General features: G+C 38.0%; 1 protein-coding gene across 2 annotated transcripts; it reads right to left on the reverse strand.

Moving 5' to 3' along the window:
• Nucleotides 1-1,492: 1,492 nt before the first annotated feature.
• On the reverse strand, nucleotides 1,493-23,130 carry sacm1lb (SAC1 like phosphatidylinositide phosphatase b). Of its 2 annotated transcripts, none has more exons than XM_044116223.1 (20): nucleotides 23,014-23,130; nucleotides 22,450-22,547; nucleotides 15,441-15,515; nucleotides 15,207-15,334; nucleotides 13,481-13,630; nucleotides 13,016-13,075; nucleotides 11,685-11,718; nucleotides 10,728-10,829; nucleotides 10,120-10,205; nucleotides 9,576-9,662; nucleotides 9,408-9,476; nucleotides 8,526-8,605; nucleotides 8,294-8,392; nucleotides 8,067-8,205; nucleotides 5,047-5,116; nucleotides 4,345-4,417; nucleotides 3,744-3,837; nucleotides 2,645-2,737; nucleotides 2,509-2,566; nucleotides 1,493-2,170 (listed from the first exon to the last, which is right to left on the reverse strand). In XM_044116223.1, the coding sequence occupies exons 1-20, from the start codon at nucleotides 23,040-23,042 to the stop codon at nucleotides 2,034-2,036; spliced, it is 1,761 nt and encodes a 586-aa protein (XP_043972158.1). In that variant the 5' UTR covers nucleotides 23,043-23,130; the 3' UTR covers nucleotides 1,493-2,033. The 2 variants fall into 2 exon arrangements, with proteins under 2 accessions (XP_043972158.1, XP_043972157.1); XM_044116222.1 differs by lacking the exon at nucleotides 23,014-23,130 and adding an exon at nucleotides 22,731-22,964.
• Between the last annotated feature and the right edge of the window lie 602 nt (nucleotides 23,131-23,732).

Raw genomic sequence — 23,732 nt, forward strand, 5'->3', positions numbered from 1 at the left:
ATTTAATTGAAATATACAATGTGAGGGTGATATGAAAAAGAACAGTCAGTCAATCTTTTTAAACATTTTCTTTGTAAATCCCATGGCTGTTCAACATTTATGTTGGCTTTCAGAGATTATTAATATTCAAAATAGAAACTCCTCCAGACATAATATGTAAAACGGGAATATTTAATTATTTATTGTGCGGCCTGGTACCAATTGGTTCACGGACCAGTACCAGTCCGCGGCCCGGGGCTTGGGGATAATTAACCTAGAGGACTCGTATAATGTTATTCGGATTCACCTAACTTTTTTTTTCTTCCTTTTCACTTTTTATGAAATTAGAGTCAACAGTGACACGGTGTGGCAATATGTAAAATTGATCAAACGCAATATAATAAACTACTCAGAAAAAGTTAGCCTGCCTTCCTGTGTGTACTTTGTAGATTCCAGTATAGAGTAGACTTTATGACGTCATCAGCCTATCGGTGAAAAAATGGCGACCTCCATGGGTGAAAAACAAGACATTTGTACATTTTAGAAGTAAATATGAATTTTGGTGTATCACAAACATCAATATTTTAGTTTGTAGGAAAATTGCTACATATTTATGCCAACATATTCAACTAATCCTAGATCACTTTAATTCTGTCAAACCTCCAAGAATTAATTAAACTAGCATAAGACTGTATTGATAGTTTTTTGTCCCGCTGCACTCATTACCAAGTTGGATCTGCTTAAGGAAGATTGGAGTTCCTTTAATCTTGAGAGCATCTCTGTCTGTCTTTGTGAACCCTGACCACTTTTTTCAGTATCCAAGATGGTGAGGCCTTCTGAGTTACTTTTCTGCTAAGTTCAAAACTCACCAGATGAACTATTCCACCACTGAAAAAGAAACTCTTGCAATGATATTGGCTTTACAACACCTTTACAAAAGGTGTTGTAAATCCATTTACATGATGTCAGTAGTGATGTCAGAAGTGATGTCAGTAGTGATGTCAGTGTTTACGTCGTTTCGGATGTATAACCAAAACTGATGCGCTGGTCATTGATGGTACAGAGGTTTAATCTCATAATTAAGCACAAGAAGGGTTCAGAGAATGTGCATTAGGGGATAAGATACCTTATCTCCTGTGTATGGTTGATTCTACTTTGTTAGACAGTGGTGTGTTTTTTTATTTTCTCCAACAGGTTTTGGATTTAATGGCAGGGAGGCAACACTGCATGTAAACAAAGCAATAGAATGCAAATGACTTCAAAATCATACAGTGGAGTTTTGTTTTAGATTCTGTCAAAGTTGGAGAGAATCTATGATAAAACTTGGAAATTTCTAGATGCTTTGCATCCAGAAGTGGGAAAACTTGCAAAATCAACAGTATATTAAATACTTGTTCTCCCCACTCTATATGATACTGTTTAGTCATAATGACCCATCCCCATTCACAACTTCAGGTTGTTCATCTTGCTCGATAGACATGTGGCCAAGAACTCAGAAATGGAACCAACAACCTCCTTATTGGCAAATGGTTGCTTTACTGACAGGCATCTGGTCATCCATAATTTGGTGCTGTATATAATACTCACTTTGAAACAGGCCAGGGAAAAAAACTGACAAAGCTGCTGAAAAGCAATATCTAATCTATGCTTTGACAAATGCAAATATAAAACATGTACATTCTGAAGAGTCATTCACTTACAACAATGTGGTTTTCTCAGTTATCAGATATTAATGCACTCAAAAAAGATAAAAGAAAAAAAAGAGACTGCGTGAGTGCTCAGTATTCTCCTTTAACTGCTGATTCTACTAGGACACCAGTGGACAAACAGTCCTGTCCACTACACCGGGTTACGTGTGGACAGCAGCAGAACCCCTGTAGAATCTCCCAGTCCCAGTCCCAGTTGTTTCACACTGGGCTGGTTGTGGTAGCCATCATCCTCGTCTGGTCTGATCATGTTTAGTACAGGCTCCAGGCCTGCAGATGGCGATGGTGGGGGTTAAGTGATGACATGTTAAGGTCGCCGGGGCCCAGCTGCTTTCCACACACACACATTCAGTCCAACTTCTCCTTCTGAACCAGCTTGGGAGCGTCCACAAAGTCCCGTCCATTAAACAGGATCAGGCCACCTGTCAGAGCACTGGCTGTTCCCCAGAACAAAACGTAGGCCAAAGTCTCAGTCCACGTGTCACCTGAAACACACAACAAGTCAATAAGTTCTCTACCTACTGTACACTTTTACTGAAGGCTCTACACATTTATATGGGTTACACCTTCAATAAGCCATTTAAACTCATATGATTTGGTTTTGATGACCTTCATCTTTCAAATACTTGATCACATCATGGACCCTCCCTATAACCTACTGTGCTTTCATTTATATAGCTCATTTTCAGCAGCAAGGCAGTTCAAAGTGCTTGAGTAAACCCTCTGCCCTCCAGTTCCACAGGTAGTCTGGCTGCTGGCAGAACTTCTCCATGCCATTCCAAATCAATTACTGCTAGTGTTAGTTCACCCAAATGTTTCTTACCAGCCATTAGCAGACAGATGATGCACATAGAGAAAGCTACAACCATGACGATAGGCAGCTGGAAAAGAGAAACAGACAAGAATCCCAATTAGTACAACAACACAACTCTTTTTTTGTATTCTTAACATTTTCTTACAGTTAAAAACTTCCAGTCTTTGGGGTCTTGCAGTGGAGTGATCCAGTCTGCTTCGTCCACAGCATAGTTCCCCAGGAACAAGTCAATGGAGTCCTGGTTTAAAACACAAACAGAGCTGGCTTCCACCCTGAGATGATTTAGGATGTCAAAGTCAGCCTGACTTTACGTGACAAACTGCAGCCAGGAAAGCAATTCTTCCCTTAGAGTCACACTAGGTTTTATTCTATTTTATCTAAACTTTTTATATATTTTCAAATTAGAGAAAATACTAAAAGCCAGTGTAACCATGGTACAAGCAGAAATGTAATGAACTAAAGGGAAAAATAAAGCAAGGAAGAAAAATAATCAGAAAATAAAGCATAATTATTTATGATTTATTTTATGATTATTTATTTTATTGTAATAAAATAAATATTTGAATGCCTCTTCAACATAGCTGAAAGGGTATTATTATTTCCAGATGAATGGAAGCTGGACTGGGCCGAGTCCAGCAGGAGCCGCCACAAGTCATTAAGGCTCAAGTTCACCTCTCCGTTGGGATAATTCCAAACATTTTTCTGTACCATTGAATTACTGCAAAAGGCTGTCAAGAATTTTCAGTTTTGAAAAATATATTTCTGACTTAATAATAATAGTTCATTAATAAGCTAAAGTTTCTTGACCTTTATGCCTTTATCTGGAGAGGACATCTCTTTACTCACTTCCAGAGATTGGATATACAAGGAATTCTCAAAAACAGTGGATATATTTTCCAGTGTTTATCTCACATTTGGCCCACAATGGTGCTTCAAATGTCTGCTTTACAAAGCTTATTTTACCTATCCTGGTTTCATGTGTTTTAATACTTTGGTCAGGTTATGGCTCAGCAAGTACCCAGCATCAAACCCAAATATGCAAACTGTGAATCACACCAGCAGAAAAACAGACAGGTGGATAGCAATAGGTTGTTTCATCATCAAAGTCCTAATCATGTTAAATTCCAATAATTTAGACAATTGTACAATTCACACATCTGCAACCCAGCAGTGTCTCCAGTTTGATGAGGGTTTAACAAACAAGTCCTAATATTACCATCAAGCAGAGGACTGACTAAACTCACCTGCCTGAAGCCATCTGAAAAGTTGTTCTTGTAATATCTGATTGCAGAGTTCCAGCCATCCATCACAGCACCCCACACAGTCCTCTTCCCCGTCCTGAAACACACAGAACACCCTACAGCAACAACAAGACATCACTGAAACATTTTCAACATCAAATAAATCCTATGAAGCTATTTGCAGATATTCTTTGGGTCATAAAGGTGGCGACATACTGACATACATATATACATGTCCACCGTTGCTAGACAGCAGACAGAATGCTAAAAGTTATTGACTAGACTTCTTTTAAAATACGGTACTTTGAATAATTAACTGAGCATACTGCACTGCTTGATAACTAGGATAAACTGGAATGTATCTGTGACTAAATTAAAGTTATTTTTTGAAGAGTGCTGTGAAGTGATACTTGTGAAATGGCGCTAAATTAACTGAATTGAATGTGAATATGAATAGGCAGAGGCAAACTGACCCTTGGTCAAAAGTTCACATGAAGGTGGTGTAGTTAGCTTAGTCATTAAAACTGACCTGGTTTTTACCAGAGACGTCTACAGAGAAGAATGAAGACAGATCAGCTGGATGTTAGATGGTGAAAACACTGACCTGGTGAAGTCTGTTTTTAAGGCACCAGTTCCAGCATACTGCTTGGCACATGCATCAGCATTGTCTGCCCACGCTGCAAAGAAATCATATAAATTAAGAGAGGAACATAAAGTGATAAACACTAATGTTATTAAGGCCTCCATTTTAACTCTGAAGTTTTATTAGATGTCAAATTTAAAGTCTAGACAAGACTACAGAGGGAAGTGAAGACGTTGAGGTCACCTGGTCCCAGTCACCAACCAGAAGAACAGTGATCACTGAAAGCAGAACTGAACAATATGTCATCATAATATTAATATGTGAAGATTTGCTATCTCATTTGAATACTTAGATATAGTACCTGGTAGGAAATACTAATTCCCTACCAGGGGTTTGAAAGCCATACATTCAAACCTGTAATGAGAATCGATATTGCTATATTGAGCATTTGCATTGTAATGTCAGGGTTTTCTATGATTGTGCAGAGCTGCTTGAAAGCTGCCAGTTTGTTCAACTGGAAGAGTTGGTGCTGTGGAACAGTGTGGTGCCAGACACCGAGGGCCCCTCAGATATCCTGTAAACTACATTCCTTGGATGTTTGGAACTGTACCAGGAACACAAAAGGCTTAACTGTCACTATTAGTCTTCACATGATGTTGGTAGAGATGATGTTGTTATAATAATGCTCGAATGGAACTGAGGGTATAGTGAAAATATGCTCACCATTCTTATAAATCTTCTCAAAATCAGTCTGGTCTTCGATCTTCTGTCCCAGGTGGAGAAGTCCCATTTTCTGCAAAGACACACCCACAAATATCAACAGCTGTCAGAACCAAGAACACACACTAAAACAGGGGTGCAAAAAGTGGGTCGTGGAGGCCTGGCATCCTGCATGTTTTACTTTTCTCCCTCATTTAACGCCCCTGGACCAATGATGGCTCGTTACAAGGCCTAAGAAGAACACTGATATGCTGAAAAGGTTGTTGGTACCACCAGGGAGAGAACTAAAACATGCAGGATGCCGGTCCTCCAGGACCCACTATGGAAACCCCTGATCTAAAAGTTTGAATATATGGTTCAAACATTTCTTGTGTTTCCAGGATTCAACTTTCTGTGAAACTAACTATTCCTTTATTCAGTGTCTGTAGTTCTTAGGCCAAAAATGATGACTCATTGTTTGACTTATGCTGATTATTTACTCTATCACACTCCTTTAGGCAGGTGTTACAACTGAAGTGGATCTCTGCCCTTTTTACTTGCAGGGTTCTGGAGGCAGGCCTTCAGCAGGTGTGATGTTTTGCCCTGATTGGTACTCTGCTGCTTTAAAACTGCCATGCATGCAGCTAGTGATGGGTAAATGAGACGTCATGTATCGTTTGGACCCATAGCAAAACTGTATTGATACTATGTTGATTCTGTGTTTGAATACTGACACCTGCTGGACATTAAAAATCCCTACAGGCAACGTAGTTAGACTGATTTGATGACCTAGTCTAAACAATAAGATTTAAGTCATTGTATTTTATTGTATATTATATATTGTATTAAGTCATATTTTCAGTGAAATTCAAAATATATTTGACATTCTCCGATACAGTCAATGAATAATGTGAACATGTACCAAGTGATGAAAGTGAAAGTGTTTGGAAGGAGGATGCTTGTGGACTGTTTTTTTGTTGTTGTTTTTTTTTACAAATTTTCATTCAAAAAATAAGTTTTTCCAACATTTTGAACTTTAGCCTGTTCCATTTTTTGACACAACTTCTCCTGCTGTAGAAAAAAATTATGTAAACAATAAATTTTTATGAAATAATTTATAAAAAGCAACTGAGTGATTTGTAGAATGGCTGTATACCTGACTTTATCCTGGGTGTATCTGGGACTTCATTCTGATGCCCTATAATGCCTCAGCATTGAGGAGGTGGATTCATTTAAAGAAAACTGATTTTAGTGACGCTGTATATTGTTCACATAAATTATATTTTTTATTTTATATTTAGTTTGTACACAGATCTTTATGGATGTGTTTTGCTGGGAATATGTTTTATTATTTATTTATTTATAGCGGGGTTGTCTTTATTTTCTTTTTTTCTGTCTAAGGATTTTTATTTATGGAGGGTAATTTAAGAATAAAATTATGAAATCTATGATTTAAAAGGAGAAACATATGCAGCACTTAACCTGCAGAACATGATATGAAGGTCCATTTCAGCTGAATTTGGATTCAGATAGATCGAGTAGAAACTGAAAAGAACTGAATGAAACAACAACAAAGTGATAACCGATGTCTTATTTTCTGATGTAAAATCAAAATGGCCCCAAACTACAAAATATTTCGTTTGTCTTGAGGCTCCATAGTTGACGCTGTACCATAAAAGATCAAGAATTATTTTGGTAAATGCATCTGGTTGACAGATTCGCTTCCTCATAAACACAGTTTGGCGCGTCAGCATCATTTCAAAACAGTTCCTGTATCGGTCACGTGACTTGCTGAAAGCAATAAGCGCACCGACACGGGATTTGGTCTCTGGGCTTGACACGTGCGCCGACGCAGCGGTGTTGCCAGACCCATCACTATATGCAGCAGACAGGAGGCCTTTTCCCTCCCCCTCCTCAGAACTCCATTTGGTTTGGTTTGTATCTTATGGTTGGGTTTTGTTAGGTTTGTTTTGCATTTGTTTATTTCTAGTTAGCTACAGGTTTTACATTCATTTAATTTGATTTCTCATTTCAGGTATTCCTTTATCAGGTTTTATTTCTTTAGTATAATTTAATAAATTCAACTTTCATTTAATCAGAAAATCCTAGTGCGGTCTCCTTTAATATTACCACCAAACGAGCCCAGTGGACGTAACATTGGTCATCACCTAGTTTTGTTTACATTTATTCTATTCAGGACATTTAAAGTTGAATATTGCTTTATGTCTGTGACTGGCAGAATTATTTTCACTTCAATGATATCACAAGCATGTTTGTTTGAATGAGTCAAACTAAAATTTTACCCCCAGAGAGCATACAGAAAGAGCTGCAAAAACCAACAAGCCAGACAAAAATATCAACATTTTTTTCCATGCCACAATCAACGATTGTAGTTTTCGGGCTGATCACCCGTATTTAAAAAGCTTGACTGATTTTGGCCTACAACAATTTGTTTCTGTACCAAAGATGGAAAAAAAGTTGAAACGTTGGTAACTGAAGGCTGCCCATTGTCAAATGCAGCCCTCTGTCAGACTCTTGAGGTAGTAGAAAAGATCAATGGATAAAATCGGTTTCACATGCAAGTATTGACCAATCAATGATCACCCAAAATAAAAGAAATTGGGATGGATCTACGCACCCCTAAAAATAACCCCAAGAACAAGTCCAAATTGTAAACAATGTACTATATTATGTCACTGCAATGGATGCTTCACCTGCTATTTATATCTTTAGTGGCTAACATAGTGAATCTCAAGGAAATGGCTGAAACAATGTTTACTGGCAAAGAAAGAGAAGTGTTTGAAAAACAGAGATAAATGGTCATCACAATTTTCTGCAACAGAATAAGAACAAAACTATTTCCTGATATCTGACACAAAGTCTTTCTCCCTAGAGAATAAGAATGCTTGCAGCACTGCACACCAGAAGTGGTTAAAACAACTTTTTTTTTAAGACTACAAGTTCTAAAAAGTTTTTGCTATTTTGACTGTAAAACATTTATTTCCTTAAATTTCTGTGTTGACATAGTGCATGTGAGGAGATACCTGCAGCTGTGACTGAAGGGCGCATCGGGCTAGCAGACTCTGGATGACATTGGTACGGTCCAGACAGTCCATGCAGTTGCTCCGAAATGTACCCTCTTGGTTCATCAGTACCGTCCCTTCAGCATCCACAAGAAAATATCTGAAACCATATGTAGTGGTTTGATGTTTGAGTAACGACAACCCCTTATCTACTTAATGGATAAGCCTAAAGCCAAAAAAACACTGACCCAAATTCATCCTGTATTTCAGAAACACTGTCCAGTAAAATCTGAAGCCGATGCCACCTCATCCGACTACATTCCTTGTGAAAGTCAAATGCTATGTACCTGCAGAGAAACAATCTGTTAGCCAAAAACTCCAACATAATCCTTTAAGAAACACAAAGACCAATGCATTATGAATGTACAGGCAGAGCTGAATCATGTGAAGACTAAGGGGTAAACTTGGAAGTGATCTTACTTGATCATACCATTACCCGAGCTGGTTACCATCTTGTCAAATGCTAGCTCCAAAGGCTTTTCAGAACCTTTTTGGTTGATCTGTGGAAGAATAGTCAAATTTGTGATAAAATCAGCCCATTCATAATTCAGTCAATGTGTGCCTTGTCTCAGTAGAATCACCCCTAACATGGTGGAGAAGTTTGAGTATCCCAGGTGGAGTCTCCCATCCCAGATTAGCTTAAAGGAGGGGTCAGACAAGACCGATTCGAACATTATGATAGGAGTTGGACAGTATAAAACTTCAAGGAAGTTTGGGGGGAATGTGGTGAGGTGGGGTTTCACTGCATAGTACCTTGGGTTCATCAAGCCTTTGTTCCTTGGGCTGAGTCCATTTGGAAAACAAACTATGATAGAAACTGGGAGGAGTATTGGCTAGTTCAGGTGCTAGGAGTCCTAGAATAGGGCTCCTAGCTAGTCCTATCCTAGGACTCCTGGTGAAGGAGCCCAGTTTCCAAGCACAGCCATGTGAGAGGAGACCCCAGGGCAAGCTTGGTGAAAGCTTGGTCTTCAAACTTCACCAAGCTGGAAGATCAAGCTCTGATCTTCCAGCTTGGTGAATATCAGAGTGGACTCACTGCTCCTCTACAACTAAAAGAACTTGGTAAGGTGATTTGAGAATAGGATCCGGACGGTTCCTGGGAGAGTTTCCAAGCACAGCCATGTGGGAGGAGACCCAAGGGCAGACCCCCAACTCACTGGAGGATGTTTGGTTGGTGAATGAACAAAGGAAGGAATTTAGATGGAAATTTATTTACCCCAGTGAAATCACTATCTAGCTGACTGTAAATTTTACAATTTATAGGACAGAATTATAACTTAGAATAAAAACATGTTTGCTCACCAAGTTCAAAATGACTTGTTTTCCATACAGAACAACCTGGGAATCAAAGTGCCTCTGGAATCCATCTAACTGCAACAAAAATCAAAGAGGAAAAGTGAATAAGACATTAAAAGTAAAAAATGTACAATGTCATGTCATGATTTATGTAAAATAAGAGTGAAAACTGACATGGTTAACCACTTTGCTGATCTGTGGTTTTGGCTTGTACTTCAGATTGGGCCTTTGAGACCAATAGAAAGGAATGGAGCCTCTGGTCTAGGAAAAATGAAACATGTTGCATAAGGACAAAATTATTATGCTTACACACATTCGCTCTTCCATCAGAACAAATGAACATGGTTTAAAGTTTAAAAAGCTTGCACTGGTTTTGCAAACCATTTTTAAATGTGACAGCAAAGATGCACTTCAAAGGTTTGTATGTCTCAATGAATATGGAAAATGGAAAATGCAGACTGAACAGTAAAGGAAAAACCTATGATCAAGAAACAGAAAATAAGGGCAAACACTAGCAGCCAATCAATTTTATTTTGCTCTGTCACTAACAGACTTACTACCTCAATAAAACCCAGAAAAAATCAGCACTGTGAAGATCCAAATATTAACACTGTCCCTTTACAAAGCCCTGACAAAAAAGAAACAACACTGAAAGCCATTATTGACTGGTTGACTTTCCCACTGCTGGATGACTTGGAATCTCAGCTGTTTGACTCACCTGCACAAATGAAGCCTTGTAATTGTTGTATTGCACAATTTGCTCAGTTTCCACAAAGTTAGCAGCATGGCCTTCTGAATCAATGCCTGTGTTAAATTAACAACAACCAAAAGACATTTATCTTGATAATAATGTCTGCAAAAAGCTGGTATGCTGTGGTAAGAAGCATGCAAATGACGTAATTAGCGTTACATGCTAGAAAAACAGAAACATATTTAAAAACTAGAAGAAAGTTTATTTTGCCTAAATTATAACAATGGCATTCATGAAAATATAAATTTGTCATTTACTACAAAAACCTAGTCATTCACTAATGTGTACATCGTACCATAACATATTTTGGACATACTCATCAATCTGCAGATAATAGCACAAAATGCCATTTATAAAAAAACAAAAACAAACAACTTTAAAAGTGTCAAAGCTTTACACAGTAAACGGTTGAATAAAAACTGCAACCCCATATTTCTGAGTACCAATCCCAGTTTTGTTCATCACATTGGGGACAAATGACAAAACAGCATCATATATTTGTCTCCAGAGAGCCTGCAGGGGTCACAGAGCAACAGGAGACGTTAGCCAAGTTAAAGACAGCTTGCAGCAGTTACCTCGGACATAGTAGCGGACGCCAGCTCTGAAACAGCTTCTTCTGGAGATGATAATCCACTCAAACACTTTCCCATTGATGGAGCACGAGTTAATGGTAATGACTGGGAAGGAGACAAGTTAAGAAACCAACAATACTTGTACATGGAAACAGAAAGAGTCAATGTGACACATAAAAGCAACCAGAAACAATACAGAAACATCCCTCAGACCAGATTCAAGTGGAGATTTGGTTTTTGTTGGGTTCATTATAAAATAAGATAGATTGCAGTTAATGAATTGCTGTTTGTATTTAACTTTTTGATAAGCACTTTAGAGTGTCAGCATGACGAAACATTCACAAATGCTTCAACTTGCCTGTGGCTTTGCTGCTGGTAGTCCTGAATTTCCCCACGGAGATTAAAGGTTGTTTGTATTCTGATCAACAGTCAGGCACCAATTAATGATTCTCACTTCTAAGGTTAATTTTCAAATGAAACCAGAATATTCCGAATAAACATTTTAAATTACTTTTAGTATGCCAACATGTCTGTTATTTTCGACTTCGATTGAAATCATTTAAATGCTTAAAATATTTCTGTTATGTAAATTGTTGCTTTGAAAGATCAAAAGTGTTAATGATAAAGTACACCTTAAATGTGTGGCTCAAACAAACAGTAAAAGTTAAATCAGACATCAGTTTATTTGTTCCCCATCTGCGTCAACATTCTGCTCCAGTGATTATATCAATGTTGACTTGTGACTGATTAGTAATAATCCAGTCAAAGATTACGATTTCATCATTTTGTGATCAATTTATACACTGAAAAAAGGCTGAAGGACTTGAGACTCCCTCTCTGAATCAGTGTAGTAGAGGAACATGTTTTTATTGACGTTTATGATTTCATCATTTCACTTTCTAACCTTAACAATTTCATTGGAAAAAATAAACCAAGGCAGACAGCCACAGAAAAGGATACAACCATGGACAACAGGATACACGAACCTGTGCAACTGTAAAACAGGTGAGGAAACATTACCATGTGAACAATTCAAACACACACTCCCTCAACAAACTTTAGCTGGTTCAGCAGCCCAACCCAGCAGACAAGACACACAGCAACCATGCTTACATTTGTTAAGTAGGGGTGCATTGATTATCAGTAATTGGCAACACATGTGAAGTCGATCTTATCCACAGATCTTCACTACGTCAGCAAACATATGAGCTCACATATGAGCATAAGTAACATCCCATTCCTTATCCATAGGGTTCAATATGGCGTTTGTCCACCCTCTGCAGCTAGAACAGCTTCAACTCTTCTGGGAAGGCTGTACAAAGTGTTTAGGAATGTGTATGGGGATTTTTGACCATTCTTCCAGAAGCACAGTTGTGAGGTCACATACTGATGTTGGATGAGGAGATCTGGTTCTCAGTGTCCAATCTCCAAAGGTGTTCTATCAAGTTAAGGTCAGGACTCTGTGCAGGTCATCAAGTTCATCCACACCAGACGCTGCCATCCATGTCTTTATGGACCCTTGCTTTGTGCTATGGAACACAGTCATGTTGGAAGAGGAAGGAGCCAGTTCTAAACTGTTCTCACAAAGTTGGGAGCATGGAGTTGTCCAAAATGTTGTGGTATGCTGAAGCATTCAGAGTTTCTTTCACTGGAACTATGGGACCAACCCACACCATAATCAACCCCAAATCATAATCCTCCCTCCACCAAACTTTACCCTTGGTACAGTGCAGTCAGATAAGTACCGTTCTCCTGGCAACCGCCAAACCCAGACTCATCCATCAGATTGCCAGATGGAGAAGCATAATTTGTCACTCCAGAGAACACGCCTCCACTGCTCTATAGTGGCAGCGTACTTTACAGCACAGGATCTGACACTTTGCATTGCAAGGTGATGTATGGCTTGGAAGCAGCTGGTTACCATGGAAACCCATTCCCGGAAGCTCTCTGCTCACTATTCTTGAGCTAATCTGAAGGCCACATGAAGTTTGGAGCTCTGGAGTGACTGACTCTGTAGAAAGATGCCGACCACTTTGCACTCTGTGCCTCATCATCCGTTGACCCTGATTCGTCAGTTTACGTGACCCACCACTACATGGCTGAGTTGCTGTTACCAAACACTTCCAGTTTCATATAACACAGCTGACAGTTGACTGTGAAATATTTAGGAGTGAGCAAATTTTCATATTGCACATGTGCAATATGAAAATTTCATATGTTTCAGCAGACGTGCTGAAGCTTATTTCTGGTGCTGGCAGAAAGCTATTAAACAGGTCACTTATGTATCTTACCTCTGGCTGTGTCATAAACTCCCGTAGCAAGTGGCCATTCCAAACAAAGCGCTGATCTGCCTGGAACAAACAGAGTTAACATGTAAATGGGGATACAGGAATCGCACGGACTAAATTCTAGCATGAACAGCTGATGGAAGGAAAAAATGCAATGGGAGTTTTCCTCAACAGTTGCTAAGATTATCTCTTCAGATTGTGTTGGATGTGAAGTTTGTACTGAAAGTTTTAGAAAACATACCCACTAGGATTATTTTAGCGCAACCAACATGCTAACTGAATAGTAAGAAGTCATGTGCAATGAGAGCATAGCATCTGAATGTGGGCAGATAGTGCGGGGATTTATCTGAAAAAGAATCTATTAGTTACAAGTCATTCTGAAATATTTTTGTTTGAAATGCTCATGCTTGGTAGCAACAATCGTGTTTGAAAGAAGTGTTATAAAGGCTGTTTGGTGTCTGGTCTTACCCTCTCCAGAAGACTCATGTCTTGAAAATCTGGGCTTGTGTTTGCCAGACGTTGCAGGCTGTGGGTCAGGTCATAGTCTGATGCAAAGTAGAGGCCATCCATATGAAGCACACTGCTGATCATGGATACAAAGGTTTTGTTGTCTTGCATCTGCAATAGAAGATTCATGGATATAAAGGTTCTACTTCATTGTTCTGATCACCAAACATTTAGAACTTTCTAGAGTTGTGCTGCTTATGGTGGCAGCTCTGTTATGTTAGCTCTGGTTTGTTCCTTTCTAGACTTTTGTTGCATGTTTGGACAATTTTCTCTCTAATTTTGGATGCTGTGCAGCGCTTTCTTACTCTCAGTTGTTATGATGTATAACCATGGCAACAATGTGTTGTTTCTACAACTGGGAATAGCTGATTAGCATATGAAAAACTAACATAGTGAGAGACTGAGTAGCTACAGCCATTCCTCTGCCCATATCCCCCAGAATGTGCGGTTCTAGATTGGAGTTCAGTGAATATTCTATATATTGCATATTCTATCAGATGTTTGTAACACTTTATTTGAAGAAGTGTGCAAAAGGCTGACGTGACACTGTCATAAACAAGACATAACACCTGTAGTGAGCATGAAGGAGTCTTCACATATGTTTGTCTCTTGTCATAAAATGTCATTTGGTAAATAATATTTTTAATGCAAAGTTACATTAAAAGTCCACTAAAAGTGTCAACCTTGCAGTGCCATTTTTTAAACCAAATGACTTCATGACACCAGTCAAACATTCATGAAGACTCCTCCGTGTTCATGACACGGTGTTATGTTACGACATGTGTCATGTCAGTCTTATGCACACTCCTTCAAATAAAGTGTTACCAGATATTTTATATATTGATACTGATCACATGTATATCATAATGTGTATTGTTATTCACTTAGTGTCCACCGTTACTTAAAAGGTTGATATAATCCTAAGGAAAGACGCAATGCCAACCCAGTCCTGTACCTGCTTGATTTTCTACACCAGCTAAAGTTTAACTGATACTTTTATTTAAATCTTAAAACACATCTTAAAATAGCCTACTTAATTCCATATTTAAGATGTGAAGCTGAAATTTGAAAGTACAATAAAAATGTCGACCAAATTTTACTCTACAGACTGCTGAGCAGCTATTTGTGGAGTAAGTAATTCATTAAATGAAAATGTATTACTCACTCTAGTTTACTGCCATCTAGAGGAACTATTGTGAATAAGAGCAAAAACAGAAGCCTTACAACGTTCCCAAGCCTGACTTGTATTTATTTAGACCTCTCTTGAGATCCCACCACAGATTTTCAAAAGCTGTTTTTCCAAGTCAAGTCTCAGTTCTCTAATGACAAAAATAAGCATCAAACCCAAAAACATCTAGTGCACCTCTAACTCAGACCTGCTGGTTGTTTGAACATTTGATAATCCTCTTTATTCATTTATTTCATTCACGGTTTCAAAAACCGCAAAAGGCTATATGACTATTAATGAAAATGTGAAGATACCTTTCCACATGTATAAATGTCACTAAAACAGGACTTCATATCCTTCTGAAGAAAGTCAGTTTGTCACACAGAACTGTCTGTTTTTGATCTCTATGTAGCCGTTTGAACATAATGTGCGGTTTGGGATGCTGCTACTGCTTGTTGTCCTTCTGCTACCGTGAGATAGCAAGTGGTGAGGAGTGTAAGTGGTGATCAAAGAACCAACCTGGTCCTCATTCAAGTGTAGTACTGTCTTTTTGTAAGAAATGATGTCAAAGTTCAGAGCTTTCCACACAGCATGGCCCAGTAAGTCTCCCACCTTCATCGTCTTTGTGATCACTATGAGGTACATGCCTAGATTTATGAAGAAACCAGATCATGAAGGAGATGAAAGCACACCAATGAGAGTTCAGACAGAGTGACATAGTCCAGAAATATAATCTGACCATGCTGAACATACCTGCTGGCAATCGAATAGTTCCCATGACTCCACATATTGGCCTGGTTTCAGCTGACATAGGAACATCGCTTCTCACTGAGGTCCAGAAATGAGACAATGGTTAGTGGCCATGTGTTCTAAAGTAAAGAATTTCTATATCACTATGAATTAAGCAGGAAAAGTAGGAAAACTTTAAAGCTCAATATTTACGAGAGCTATAAATTAATAATGGACAGCCCTGTCATAGATCTGTCATCTTACTGCTAATCCAACAGTGGCCATGTGATACTCACACTCATCTGGACACACATCACCTTATGGCTCAGTGTCTTCCAAAACAACACTTTGACATGTTGGGCACAATCAAATTAACTGTGCTTCACCACAGGGCACCTGGTTGTCTCACACTGGGACTAGGGCCTCAATGATTCCTCCAATGATTCGAGTACCTCGATTATTAAAATTCCTGAGAAAAAATTATCTGCCTCAAAGTTTCCTTATGTTTTATTATTTAGTGCACTGTATTCCAGCCGGATCATTATTTGGGTTGTGCAGTGCTCTCACTTCCACCTCTGAATTGTTGCTAAGTGGTAACAGCATAACATCAAATTTTCTGTGTTTTTATCGTGTTTTGGGGGACTGATGAGCAATCTTAAACTCTGCTTCAGTTTTTCCAGAGCTGAAGTTTTTCTAGAGCTTTTTCAATCCAAACCTCTGGCACATGCCATTTAGCAAAATTTCAGACAAAAAAATATTATCAGCTAAAATCAGAGTCAGCAGGTCAGGCTTTTTAAAGATTGGTAATCAGAGAGTGGCCAGAAAGCTGCAATCACTGCACCCCTAAAATATCTATAAATATTCCTAGTAGGGTTGATCATTACAAAGAAATCATAGGATTTCAATATTGTTGAATATTGTAGTGAGAATATCAGTTATGATGAATTCATATTCTTCTCTTTTATTGCAGTGCTGTTCAAATTGACCCTTGACATTAACAAGGTCCATTTGATTTATGAATGCTAATTCCAGCCAGCTGTACTATAGTGCTCCCTCCTCAAGCGCTTGGAGGTTCACACAGGGGCCGTCAATCTCCAACCAAACACTCCTGTTAATAAATGCTTTGCCTTGTGACTCACCGATACAAAAAGTGGTAATTCATGCTATTTGCACTATCCTCTATTAAAATCTTAAGTCATGTTCAACATTTTAAATAATTTGAATATTAAACAATGTTTTCTTCAATAGCTTCCAAATCATGTGCCCCATTAACTCAAAATCAGTGTGAAATTGTTCTACTAGACAGTATAGATGAAGCACACTCATCTTTATTACATGTTCCTCTTTTATATTTTTTAACTAATTTTATATTTAAAAAAATATTTTTACATTTTTTTTCATAAAATGTATCACCTCAGATGATCATCACATTTGTTACCTGGAATGTTCAACGACATAAAATTCTAGAACAGGATCGATTTCATTACATGCTCACTTCTTACCTGAAATGTGTTAAATACAACAAATATTTTTTTAAAGTGTGATCTAGTTCATAACATTTATTTATCACCTTTATTGTTTATTCTGAAATGTTTAATTACACATTAAAAGTTTAAAATGGGCTCTTTCATCTGGTTTGATTGTTTACATTAAATGTTTACATCAGACAAGATGTCTGATTTTATAATTGTTTACTTTAATTTAATATTTCATTACATGTATGTTTATTACCTGAAATATTTTTCTTTTATCATTGAACTTTTTATAAGTATTTTTCACTTTTGTTTACATATACAATGTGCATGAACACTCCACATTCAACATAACATAAAACTTTAACTTGGGAACTGTTCCTCTATCTGACCTTTGTCCCGTCTAGTTTGTCTAGTTCTTTATTTTTGTCGCTGTGTTTTGTCTTGAATATTGTCAATTTCTTCCACTTCTCTTTATGTTTACTGAAGTCTCAAACGATGTGTCAGTTTTTTCATAATGTGGATTTCTTCTATTATTCCAGTCCATTGTTCTTGACAAGGGGGATCCGCCTTTCCCCATTTCCTCATAGTAGCTTTCTTGCTAGCTATTAACAATATCTTAATCAGATACCTGTCTTTTACCCATACTTTGATATTGTTAAAATTACAAAGATATAGTACCACACTACTCATATCCCAGAATCTTCTCCACAGTTTCATGTACATTTTTCCAAAATTGGACAATTTTAGGACATTTCCAGAATATGTGAGAATGATCAGCGTTCATTGATCCACAGTTCCACTAACACCTCATGTTTGTGTCCTTATATCTATTTTTGACTTTAGGCGTGATGAAAAATCGTATTAGATTTTTCCATGAGAACTTCCTCCATATCCGTGAATTGGTGGATGTTTGATGTGTTTCCCACATATCCAACCAGTCTTCATCTGAAATTGTCGTGTTAAACTCTGATTCCCACTTTTCTTTTATATACTTAGTTGAATGTTTGTTCATCATCAGTTTTTGACATTATTTAAATATTTGTTCCACTGAATGAATTTATCACAATTTTAATCACCCCATTCACTTCCACAGAGGGATCCCTCCTGATTTCTTTCTTATAATAGTCTCTCAATTGCAAGTACCTGTAAAATTCATGTTTATCTAAATTATACTTCTTCATTTTTTGAAAACTCTCCAGCTCCCCATCTTTCTGAAGGGTACACCATCCTGTGACCCCCTTGCTTATCCATAGTTTGAACCCTTTATCAAACATTGCTGGTTTAAAATCGCTATCATATGCTGCCCACCTGAGCACTTTCATTTCTTTCTTTATCTTGTGATTTTTTAATGTTTGGATCCGTGTATTTCTTGATCTTCTCATATCCATCTTCATCCTCTATAACACTTTGAATTGGGTATTAACTGAAATATTTTAAATATCAAATTTTTACTTGAAATGTGGTTCATTTCATCACCTGTTTACATGCAACTTGAAGAGCTTGAATCAAATGCTTCATGAATGTTTACCACATTAAATGATTAAATGAGAGAAAACAGCCACTTCCAACTGAACACATTTATTTCAACACAAATGGTTCTTGTTCCTCTTCAGAGTGTGCAGCCTTGCTGAGCTCTTCTCCTGGAGTTTCCTCCTCAGCATCTCCAACTTGCTCCTCTTCTACAGCCTCCGCTACTGTGTTTTCATGATTTACCTCTTCTGGGGTAAATCATGAAAACACAGTCTCTGTAACTTGTTGATCCATCATGGTTTTGCTGTATCGCCTCTTTAATTGATCCTCATGTCGGTCCCATGTTGTGGCGTTGACCTCGCAGTGACCCAGATTCAGTCTGGATTGATCTGATCCATTTCATACGTCAGTTTGCCTTGAAGAGGAGATATCAGGACACGTATTGATATTAATGCTGTAAATTTAATAACACTAGTAAAATAGTTTACTTCACAATAATGGAATAACCTCCATGTCTGCTGACAAAACTCGGACTATGCTACATAAAAATATAAACCCGACCTGAACAAAGTTGACCCACTTAGATGAACTCAACGTAACTGAACATGAGTACACCCGGACAAAATCATAGCAAAACATTATGACCAACACCAACAAAGTGAATTTAAACACTCACCAGACTGGACATGTCTGGAGAAAACTGGTAGATTTCTTGGGATGTTGGAGAACGTGACATCAGGACGTCTCATCGCTGATACACAGGACATTCGTCTTCTTTTCGTTGGCTCCGATAGCTTAGCCTCCTTGTTTCCAGGCAGGAAAACGGTGAAAGTCCGTTTTCTATCTTTTTATCGTTTTGGTCGTGTGATTGGACATTACATCCAATAACGCAGCAAGTTTGTACCATTGCTAAATTATTTAAAGTAACTTAGATTCAAAATACTTGTGACTTTTGCCGGTTATGTTTATGGTCCCTCAAGTTGGCGCTCGCATCCCTACAGCTAGAGCAGTGACTTCACGTTCTAGCTGTAGCTGTAGCTCTAGCTGGGTTTCATCCCAGGCAGTTCATTGTGATATTTTTGATATATGCAAGAACCTAATTATGATACTCCTAACATTAGTTCTCTTGTAAATTAATTAATTAATTAATAAAAATCACGACTATCGTGTTATCTAGTATTACTTCATTTACAAGTTGATTAAATTATGAAGTACTTCACATGTAAATATAAATTTTACATTGTAAAATTTTAAATAAAATGCTGTTATTTTTTCCAATAATGGATTTGTTTCTTAAATTAGTAAGAAGACTGACTAAAACTTTTCACAACCAGCACATTTACTGCATTTTAACTTTGATGCCTTTTGTGCCATGCAGGTGAAGCAGTTATGATTGAAAAGATCTTTGGCTGCACTGCTACCCTATTCTTTTTACACAAGTAAAAAGAACAGCATGTATAGATTCATAATTATGGCTGCTATTTTGTTTTCCGTTTCTTTGTTCCTTACAAAATCAATCACACTTTTTCCCACGTGCATCTCTTCCATGTCCTTTCCACTCCTATCAGGGCCGACAGTCCTGGAGTCTGGCTCTGAAGGAGATTGCTTGCTTTTTAAAACACGTTTTCTCACCATTGGTGTTTGAATGCATCCAGCACAACTGTAATTTTAGAAATACATTTAAATCCATCTATTTTCTAACACCCTTGTCCCTAGTGGAGTCGGGAGAGGTGCTGGTGCCCCATCTCCAGCTGTTCCGGTGTTATAGATTAACTGGTGGCTAAGGCATCTGGAAGACACAGATGTTTGTGTGGGCGTGGCTTTTTAGGAACCCCTTACCGAACCAGGAAATAAACATGTGATAAGCTTAAAAAACCCCACAAAAATACTATCCGATTCCGTAAGACAACCATTAAGATCTCGGGAATAATTAATTAGAAACACTTTTATTGGTCTAACATGGTATGTTGCCTTTTCTTTTTCTACATTAATCTGCAAAATCACCAAAACATGTAAATAACGAGAACTTGTCCTGATTTATGTGCTGCTTCAGAGGTTGAAACAGGAAGATTGAAATAGCTCTCCAGATGCCACAAGCAAATCTCAAACAAAGATTAATCCCTGAAAGCCGACATAAATGTTGAAGAGCCATGGGATTAAAAATAAAATGTTAAAAAAGATCGACAGGCTATGTTGTTTTTCACATCTCCCTCAAATTGTAGATATTTCAATTAGATTTCCACAGAAACTAAACGAAATCTTTCAAAACACCGTTTTTGTAGCGTTATAGTTAATTTCCTAGTTCATTTACAGAAGACATGGCTACCAGAGATCTATGCAACAGTGTCATTTCTTCTTCCATCCATCCATCCATTATCTGAACACCCTTCTTCCCTAATGGGGTCGGGAGGGTTGCTGGTGCCTATCTCCAGCTGCGTCCCAGGCCAGAGGAGGTCACCCTGGACAGGTCGCCAGTCTGTCGCAGGGCAACACAGAGACATACAAGACAAACAACCATTCACACACACTCACACCTAGGGAGAATTTAGAGAAACCAATTAATCTGACAGTCATGTTTTTGGACTGTGGGAGGAAGCCGGAGAACCCGGAGAGAACCCACCATGCACAGGGAGAACATGCAAACTCCATGCAGAAAGACCCCGGGCCGGGAATCGAACCCAGGACCTTCTTGCTGCAAGGCAACAGCTCTACCAACTGCGCCACTGTGCAGCCCCATTTCTTCTTTATTGTTGATATTTTTTCTTGTAATTTAACTAAACATCTTTATTCTTTTCATCAAGTGACTAATACTGAACCATAAGAGACAACGCTGAAAAAACAATTATCTTTTATACTTTTACATCAGAAAAGGGTTAAAATTTTCAGTCAAACTGAGATTCTGAAAGTCTCCCTAGTTAATCCAGGTTTGGTTCGCTTCTTAAAGCGCGAGGCGTCCGTTAGATCAGAATCAATAACAGGTAGGATTATTGGACTTCTGTCGGCTGACATAGTTTAGTGGATAAAACATCGCTCTCGGAGCTCGGCGACCGCTGGTACGAGTTCAGTTTACGCTGTCGTCTAATTCAAGTTTTGGTGATATTTCAATAGATTATTGAATATTCCTTAACATACAAATAATTATTATTGTTTAGAAGAGATCATGAACATTTTCAAATCCCTTTATTTTCGTTTGTTGCGTTTTGATCAGGAAACAACACAGTCACTTAATTTTTTTACAAAAGTCTGCGGTGAGGACCCCGTTTGACTGTCACTAGTAAATCTTAATGCGGCTCGTTTTGTTTTTAAGTTTATTTCCCCTCATCACCAGCCTGCAAACTGGTTCCCAGTAGAGAACACAGACAAATACTGTAGATATGGATCATAATCTGTTGGTGCCATCTGACAGTAATGTAGGAACTTTTATTATTATAATTTTGGCTCGTCAATTTGGATATCACCATCAACTACAACATTGGCCGTTAACTTTATATCATTTAGATGAGATTTTATTGCAGTATAACTTATCGACATTACTTGATATTCCTCTCTATTTAAACACCACAACTCACATTACAGAGATTTGAGAGTCACTTCCAATGTTTTTCTGATTAGTGCTGGTTACAAAAAGCAGAAACTTTTCACTTATGTTTACATTGCGGTTGTTGATGAGTTGGAATTAATTTATTCTGGTGAACCTGAATGTGAATGGGGTTGTCTTGTTGCTCATTGTTCTGGTTTTGCTCCAATGTGGTGTTTTCGAAGCGAACTCAACGCTGCTCTGTAGAAACTTGCTTTGAAACATATCTTTCACCTGCAACATTAAACATATTTGCTTCAAATGGAAATTATAGTAAAGTTTTGCAAACGGTTTTGTCACACAAGTAGCATTTTTTAAACAGGCATCAACACCTACAATTTAGAAACATCTGCGGTGAGCATAGATTTCAACCAGTTAATTTAGCCACCAGTTAATCTATAACAGCAGGCGAGAGGCGGGGTACACCCTGGACAGGTCGCCAGTCTGTCGCAGATACATTTAAATATTATATTAAATAATAATAATGTTTAACAGGAGGGTGATTGCTTACCAGTGAGTGACATCTCAGTAGATACTCTATCAATGACCAGGACATCCACGGAGTCATTATCACTTTGCTCTATGTAGAACTTTTCCGCTGTGGTGTGCCTGGGACAGGAGAACAGATCACATCATCACTATGACACCCGCAGTAGGCTCATCAAAGCCCACAGTTGGTGCTGTGGACCACAGAACTGAGCAAACTGGAAACTTAACTATAACTGCCCGGTAGAAAGCTGAAAGATAGCCGACAGCGAGCTGCTGCTGGGACTAGCAGCGGTAGAGACGAACCTTAAGACTGTCAACAACACCCCGCTCCGACCTGCCAGAACCTTCATCAGTCGCTTTAATGTTCTACGGACTCACTGGTACTGTTGACTTAAAACAATCGCGTTCTTCTCTAAAAAGAGAAACTTTCTATGGTGTAACATGTTGAGTTAACTTTGTAAGATACGGACATCGAATTTACAATTAAAGTGAAAGTGAAGCGTCTACTGTTTGTGTGGTCCACACAAAGCTTCCCACGGGTCTAAAGTCAGAATAAACAGAAAATACAGCAACTACTTATACTTACAGGCGAAAACTACCCGCAGTGCTAGCCATCTTCTCTCTTTAATATAACCTCAGTGACGTGTCGTTGTCTTATTCTTTTTCTTTCGTGGCAAGCAATGTGTAGATGTGCATTACTACCATCTACTGGAATGGAGTGCGGATCTTAATGCTAAATATATATTACACAAATTTTTAAAAATTCTCCATATCCTCTTTATCAATTTCGTCTTCTAGAGGTATTTTAGTAAAAAAAAAAAAAAAAGAAAAAGGAAAAAGATTCAGAAATGGAAAGTTTGTCGGAAATATCTTATTTTACTTGTAGTCTATGTACTAATTCCCTTCTCTCAACAGAATGTTTGTAACGCACAATAAAACCTGTTTCACCGTCTCTTCTTGAAAACAAAAATTACATTTCCCGTTGGATGTTTTCCCATTTGAAATAAAGTACTATTTAACCCTGTATGATCAAAATGTAATCTGGATATAACTGTTTCCTCCATTCTTTTTCTCCCCATTATAACAACTTTCCTTTGAATGCTATAAAGCCACCTTCCAGTTCTTTTCCCCAGAGTTTCTGCCATTTCTCCATAATCTTTTGTTTAATAATCAATTTGCTTTCTACTTTATGGTATTTTTTGCTGCTTGGTTTGCATATTTGACTGCCAACTCATTACCTTTTATTCCTATATGTGATTGTACCCATTTAACATAATTGATAAACCCACAGTCTGAATCCTATAA

The sequence above is a fragment of the Gambusia affinis genome, linkage group LG05 (assembly GCF_019740435.1).
Source record: "Gambusia affinis linkage group LG05, SWU_Gaff_1.0, whole genome shotgun sequence".
In the NCBI taxonomy this organism is placed as follows: Eukaryota; Metazoa; Chordata; class Actinopteri; order Cyprinodontiformes; family Poeciliidae; genus Gambusia; species Gambusia affinis.

Excerpts from the sequence above, each read along its gene's own strand:
- sacm1lb (XM_044116222.1), bottom strand. The coding sequence starts at position 22,777 with ATGAAGGTTCTGGCAGGTCGGAGCGGGGTGTTGTTGACAGTCTTAAG. Across the intron at positions 8,606-9,407 it reads AACAAGTCATTTTGAACTTG|ATCAACCAAAAAGGTTCTGA; the intron begins GTGAGCAAACAT and ends ATTCTTCCACAG. Across the intron at positions 4,418-5,046 it reads TGAGAAGATTTATAAGAATG|CGTGGGCAGACAATGCTGAT; the intron begins GTGAGCATATTT and ends ATTTCTTTGCAG.